The 7,099-nt window shown below is 47.1% G+C and overlaps 1 protein-coding gene across 1 annotated transcript; it reads left to right on the top strand.

The window, feature by feature from the left end:
* The first annotated feature begins 4,731 nt into the window (after positions 1-4,731).
* On the top strand, positions 4,732-5,708 carry LOC113027856 (cholesterol 25-hydroxylase-like protein). Its single transcript, XM_026177683.1, has 2 exons — positions 4,732-5,235; positions 5,321-5,708. Exons 1-2 carry the CDS (start codon positions 4,807-4,809, stop codon positions 5,651-5,653), a joined length of 762 nt encoding a protein of 253 aa, XP_026033468.1. The 5' UTR covers positions 4,732-4,806; the 3' UTR covers positions 5,654-5,708.
* Positions 5,709-7,099: the final 1,391 nt, after the last annotated feature.

A 7,099-nucleotide genomic window follows, 5' to 3' on the forward strand; every position in this document is an offset into this window, starting at 1 on the left:
TCAAACAGTACACACAAGCATCATTCTACTAAGCACAAATGCGCCAACTGCACACTGATGGTATGAATACAAAACACATCTGGCTTTTGCTTTCTCTGTGCACAAGGTAGGCTATGTCAGTTTGAGCTCATACTTCTGTCATAGATCCATAAGCCCTGATATGATTCACCAATAAAGGAAGAGACGGGTAAGCGCAGGAATGTGCTGCAGCATGAGTAATCGCACTGAACCGAGCGTGCTCCTCTGTGACCTGCATGTGTGTGACTATCAGCACAGCAAAGACCTGAAGGACAGACATGCTCTTCAGGCAGTGTGTTGTATGTTACAGTGTGACGGCTAAATTCACACTCGGGTACATAAACTAAACATAATCATTAACAGTTAAAACAGCTGGCTTTTTAAAACGATCTGAATCTCATTTCTCTGATGTCAGTAGCCCTCTTGTAGATCTCTAAACTGTTATAAAGATAGTTTATACAAGAACAATGTTTCTACACACGGGAATTTGTGAGACTTGGGTTCAGTTTATTAATTACACAGGACGTCTGTAGACACACAGCTCTGCAAAGTATCTCAGAATATTTCAGATGAATAAAAACCTGTGAAAAGTTTCTGCCAATAAAAAAGCCAAGTGTAAATCTCCCTGCTGGTGAACGTTTGTCACCGAGAGATCTTTGCTCAAATAATCGTCCCGCTAAAAAGCAGGATAAACACCTTAGTTCATAATCAGCCTCGACAGCTCAGTCTGCTTAACACAGAGCTGCAGTCAGGCTGACGGTCACAGCTGCTTCTTGTGTTTCTGCGGTTCAGCTTGGCGGCTCTTCTCTAGCTTTATGTTGAAGAAACAGCGTGGAATCAGAATCAACACCAAAAAAAACAACCACTTGACCAACGAAGGAAGCCGAGCGTGGAGCCCAGTATCCACCGGCTATTCAGGCATTAATGGTTGATCTGTGCCCGTCTTTGTGACGCCTCACCCCCGCAGGCTCACAGACAACAGGTGACCTTGAAAACATCCTCGCACCGGACGACTCACAGCGCGACCTTCCTCAAGATGCTGCTTGAGCCAACCTATTAGAGCTCACCGTGTACCACAAAGCTCCGTATCTGCAGAATACGTGGTCACAAGCAGCACTTACTGAACAACGTGGTTCATTTAGGAACCTGGCAGCATCTTAACTGACAGTGACACCATTTCAAACTGACATGAGGCTGAACCTTGTAACATCACACGCTAGCTGACGGTCAGCTTGTAACGTTACGTCAATTAAAAAATAACATTAACGTGATATTATTAAAAACGTTAACAGCCTCCATGAAACCTCGTCTCCCGCCTCAAGAAGCAAACGTCCGCGCTCAGGTGTCTTGATGTCCACCATCATTGTACTCGTCCCAACACAGAAAAGCTGCGACTGGAACATGTTTGTCCTGCACCTGCTCGGGTCGCCACCAACACTCAGACTTTCAGGCTCTGAAACAGAGAGCAAAGGGTGATTTAGCATCTGTGGTGACTAACGAGGAAGCTGGACACGCCTCTCCAGCAAGTGGAACGCAGCCTTCACAGATGTGAAGGGAAGGCACCACGAATCATATCCCACAGCTTCACACTGTCGGCTTGCCTCTCTGTTTGAGCCTGAAAGTGTTTGGTATGTGACTGAACTTAAACCTACTCCGTGCCCCAAACGCTCACTAACAACCTGTTGCAAAGTTTTTCTCTGGATGAAAGTCATTTATCTGGAATACAGTGGCTTGCAAAAGTATTCGGCCCCCTTGAACTTTCCCACATTTTGGTCACATTACAGCCACAAACATGAATCAATTTTTGTTGGAATTCCAGGTGAAGACCAACACAAAAGTGGTGTCCACGTGAGGAGTGGACCGAAAATCAGACATGATTCCAAACATGTTTTACAAATAAATAACTGCAAAGTGGGGTGTGCGTAATATTCAGCCCCCTGAGGCGATACTTTTGCAGAACCAGCTTTTGCTGCAGTTACTGTCACAGTCCGCGAGGGCAGACTGTATGTGTTGACAAAAGGACCCAAAAACGCAGACTCCAAAAACTTTAACAAAAAAACAAGCCGTTTATTGAGGCTAGCAAAAAGGTACAAACAAAAGGGCATTGGTGAAACGGAAACATAAACCTAAACTGGGTGAACTAAAACTAAACATGAAAAAAACCTTTAAACATGGTGAACTGACATAGATTCCCTGAAGTTGTGACATGGATGAGCAGACGACCTGACAAAGAACGACTGAAAGCACACGGACTAAATACACACAGGAGGATAATGAGTGACTTATGTATGTATATGTATATATTGTACTATTCTTAGTTAGTGTATGTCTGTCTTGTCTTAATGTTGGTTTATAATGGAGCACTGTAACAAAAAATAATTTCCCCCAGGGATCAATAAAGTATTCTGATTCTGATTCTGAATGAGGGAAGTGGAACACATGGAGAAACAGCTGACACACATGAACATAACGACGTCACCAGGGAGAGAGTAACACTTAAAAAACATTGAACATAGGAACACAGGACTCCTTCAAAATAAAACAGGAAATATAATGAGACGCAAGACCTGACAACATAAGACACACAGACATGAAACACACGAAGGCAAGGGAGACTTCACAGGGGTTGAAAACACAAGGGGGAGCTAATAAGCAAATGAACATAGGAAACCTACTAAGCGTTAAACATACACTATAAACATCAAAAGAACTTAAAACTCAAAACGCTGGGTCATAAGACCCAGGATGGTGACAGTTACAGCCGACTCGAGGGAGGAAGGTCAGTTATAAAAAGCTGATCGCTGGGAGAGGCGCTGCTCCTATCTGATCAGATAAGGGGTGACAGGGTGAGGTATTACATCTGTTAATGTAAATTATAAAAATAACTTGATTTCAAACTACAACTGACCCACCCCTCCACCCACTGACACCACCCACTCACTTTTCAGAGGAACTGAGCAGTCATCGGGGTCGATTCTGTTCATTCTTCAGTGCAGTGTTAGCGAGCGTCACACTTACTGACACACAGATATGTGTGTGTGTGGTTTCTGGGAATTTAGTGTGGTGTGTGTGTGTGTGTGTGTGTGTTGTGTGTGTGTGTGTGTGTGTGTGTTGTGTGTGTGTGTGTGTGTGTGTGTGTCTGCGTGGTTTCTGGGAATTTAGTGTGTGTATTCTGTGGAGCTGCTCCTTCAGCCAGGATCAACAGAAACATCAGGAGCTCTGCAGACTTCCTCCAGACTCACACAGTCGTTTGTCCCTGATGTAAACTTTACTTCAGCTGCGTCATCCTCCCACACGGTGCATGCAGCGCTTTACTTTAGCCACCAGGCCCACCCACACGGATTCCCCAGGGGGAACTCGAGGAACAACTCTGTGATTAGCAGAAAACTCCACATCACCAAATTCATCCCGACTTTATTTGGGAAGCTGGAGTTAGTAGCTGAAACTTCATTTTTCTGTTTCGTTTCACAGAGAACGTGAATTTTAACAAGCAGCAGTTAGAAACACAATTTAAACTTTTGTCATCGCAAATGTTTTGATGTTGTGGTTTATTTTTAGAGGATTCGATGTTAAGACAAATGTCGAAGAGCTGCTCTGGTAAATCTCATTCTTCTATCGTTTATGTCGTTCAGAGCGTGAATATCTCTCTGTAGGTTTAATAATTATATCTGAATAAATTGGATTTAAAGGAAAAATACAGCAAATCCCACTGCAGGTCAGCACTATGATGACATCATTAAACAAAGCTGCATTTCATATTTGTAATATTAAACGTGTGCAGTGTTATTATCTTAAATCTAATTATTTATTCCAATATGATCATCGATCGTTAACTTTTATTTTTCAAAAGGTAAAGCCAAGAGCTTCCTAATGTTTTCATAGTGAAGATTAAATATATACGATTTTTAGCTTAATAATATTACATAATAATATTTGTGATTATGAATCCAGTACTGACTCCGCCTCCTGGTCCGCTGAAGACGCAGCGTCCAGGTGAACAGAGCATGCATCAGTGTTTGGACATGTTCTTATTTTAAACATGTAAATACTTGTTTATGTTATTTATCATGAAACATCTGTAAAAACACAAAAGATGAAGTTTGTAGAAACACGCAAACTTTTATAAAGCTTTACGGCACATTTGTGATGCCTCGCGACGCTCGACTGACACGTGACGAGAAAGACGGCGAGGAATGTGAGCCTTCATCATCAGAGGAAACAACCTGTCGTCATCATCCTCAGTTGAGGTCTGAACCACTGTAAGCTCACACATTCATTTCTCATAATGCTGACACACACACACGCACGAGTACACAAGTAACACACATCCTGTACTTCAGCAGAGGTACAGACTCTCAGCGCACCACAAAGTTGAAGCACAGCTTCTTTAATGTTCACTTAGAGCCTCAGGTGTGTGAACCTGCCACGGCTCAGGTGTGGCAGCGCGGGCTAACACCGCAGCTGTAGCTAAAGGCTGCTTCAGCCCGTGTTAAACATCACACACGTTGCTCAACCTGCCAACAATGGAAGCAGGTGAGCGGCTCTCACAGCCGGACAATCCTCAGTGCACAGTGAAAGAGCCTGCTGTGGAATGTGGAAGTGGGAGGTGGTGGAGTGTGGGGAGGGAGGGTTTTCCATTTTCCCTCCGGCAGTAGGAAAACATCCCAATAAGGGACGGCAGGGCGGTGTTCTTGCTGCTGACGCTGTGTGGGCGGGGCCTGCTGCCTGATTAAATGGAGCAGTGGTGATGAAGGCGAGCAGAGCTCCGACTGTGAGACAAACTGAAGGATGGCGATGCTGCTGCAGCCTCTGTGGACCTTCGTGCTGGGACACGCCCCCCTCCTGCGCTCGCCCTTCTTCCCCGTGCTCTTCTCGCTCTGCGTCTACCTGTCCTTCTGCCTGCCCTTCCTGCTGCTGGACGCGCTGTCCACCAGGTGGGCGTGGGTGCTCAGGTACAAGCTGCAGCCTCAGAGCTCCGTCAGCTGGTCGTCGGTGCGGCGCTGCCTGGCTCTGACGCTCTACAACCACCTGGTCTTCATCTTCCCGCTCACCGTGCTGCACTGGTACCTGAGGCCGGTGCACCTGACCGAGGAGGCCCCGCCCCTTCCGCGCCTGCTGGCTCAGGTGCTCGTGTGCCTGCTGCTCTTTGACTTCCAGAGCTTCGCCTGGCACCTGCTGCACCACCGAGTGCCCTGGCTCTACCGCACCTTCCACAAGGTGAGTCCCCGAGGACGATGGCGGTGGTGACGATGTCACGCCTTTGTTCTTCCTCCACCTCACGCTCTCTCTCCTCCTCCTGCAGGTGCACCACACCTACACCTCCACCTCCGCCCTCACCGCCGAGTACTCGGGCACCTGGGAGACCCTCAGCCTGGGCCTGTTCGCTGCCGCCAACCCCCTCCTGCTGGGCTGCCACCCGCTCACCGAGCTCGCCTTCTTCGTGGTCAACATCTGGCTGTCGGTGGAGGATCACTGCGGCTACGACCTGCCGTGGGCCACGCACCGCCTGGTGCCGCTGGGGCTGTACGGCGGGGCGCGCCACCACGACCTTCACCACCTCAAGTCCAAGTGCAACTTTGCGCCGTACTTCACCCACTGGGACCGCCTGGCCGGGACGCTGCAGACGCAGGACTGAGCCGCCGTGATGGCGAGGAGCTGATGTAGAGACGTTTTCTATTTATTTATTTATTCCTGTTTTGATTATTATGCCACTCTGAGCCCACCAATCACAGCGGGCTCTCCTCGACTCGCTGCTCCTCTCTGACGTAGAGACGGAGCAGTCGGAGCCACGGAGAGCGCCGTGAGCCGTCGACGGCGTGAGCACGTTAACTGATACCGGACAGATGTGCCGATGAAGCAGCTGGCTGCGAGCGCGGGACAGACGAAAGTGAAACGAGGGACAGAGATAAGCTGGCGAGGAAGACGAGGAGTCGCGCCGCCGCTGAAGGAGAAGCGCGGCGTCAGAGGGAAACTGGAAAGTTTGATTCTGAACTGGGAAGTGAAAGTTTGAGCACTGAAGACAAAATGAAGCTAAAATAAAGTTTGTGAAGAGAAACACACAAGTCTGTTTCCTGTTTGTGTCCAAAACACACACACAGAGACGCACACACAGACACACACACACACAGACACACACAGACACACACACACACACACACACACACACACACACACACACACACACACAGACACACACACACACACACACACACACACACCTGTGTGTCTGTGAGCTTCAGCAGGAGACAGATCGTTGGTGGAGACGATCTCTGAACGTCACGATTCAAACAGCATCTGTGAACATTCAGCAGGAATAAAGTTTATTGTTAATAATCACAATTATTCAGCACGTCGTCTGCAGAGACGTCGTCATGTTGTTTAAGTAAAAATGGAGGCAGAGCCTTCAGTTTTTAGGCCCCATCTCATCTTAATGACCTTATAGTACCATACCACCCCATTAGAGCACTTTTCAGGTGTGTTGCAACAGCCCTCGAGGGCTGGAGTTTGAGACCCCTGTCCAAGAGTTTTTAAAAGTAGAATGGGAGGCAGAGCCTTCAGTTTTCAGGCCCCTCTTCTGTGGAACCAGCTTCCAGTTTGGATTCAGGAGACAGACACTATCTCTACTTTCAAGATTAGGCTTCAAACTTTCCTTTTTGCTAAAGCATATAGTTAGGGCTGGACCAGGTGACCCTGGATCCTCCCTTAGTTATGCTGCAATAGGTGTAGGCTGCCGGGGGATTCCCATGATGCACTGGGTGTTTCTTCCTCACTCACTATGTGTTAATAGACCTCTCTGCACTGAATCATATCAGTTATTCGGTCTTTAAGTGACGACGTGACGAATCCTGCTTCCGGGCCCAAAGTAGTCTGCAGTTAACATGGCGTTTGTGTTTTTAACATGTTTTACAGTTTTTTCTGATTGCTTAAGCACATTTTTTGTAACTATTGGCTAATTTTGCAAAACTCTTCACACAAATAAGAAAACCTGTCACCCAATAATCAAAACATTGTAGTTCTCTTGCAAAAGCAAACACAGCTAGATTAACTCTACACACCTTCGTAAAAATGGTGTTTCCGTATC

Source organism: Astatotilapia calliptera, chromosome 8, assembly GCF_900246225.1.
Source record: "Astatotilapia calliptera chromosome 8, fAstCal1.2, whole genome shotgun sequence".
In the NCBI taxonomy this organism is placed as follows: Eukaryota; Metazoa; Chordata; class Actinopteri; order Cichliformes; family Cichlidae; genus Astatotilapia; species Astatotilapia calliptera.

Coding starts and splice junctions, on each gene's coding strand:
- LOC113027856 (XM_026177683.1), top strand. CDS start 4,807: ATGGCGATGCTGCTGCAGCCTCTGTGGACCTTCGTGCTGGGACACGCC. Junction 5,236..5,320: donor TCTACCGCACCTTCCACAAG/GTGAGTCCCCGA, acceptor CTCCTCCTGCAG/GTGCACCACACCTACACCTC.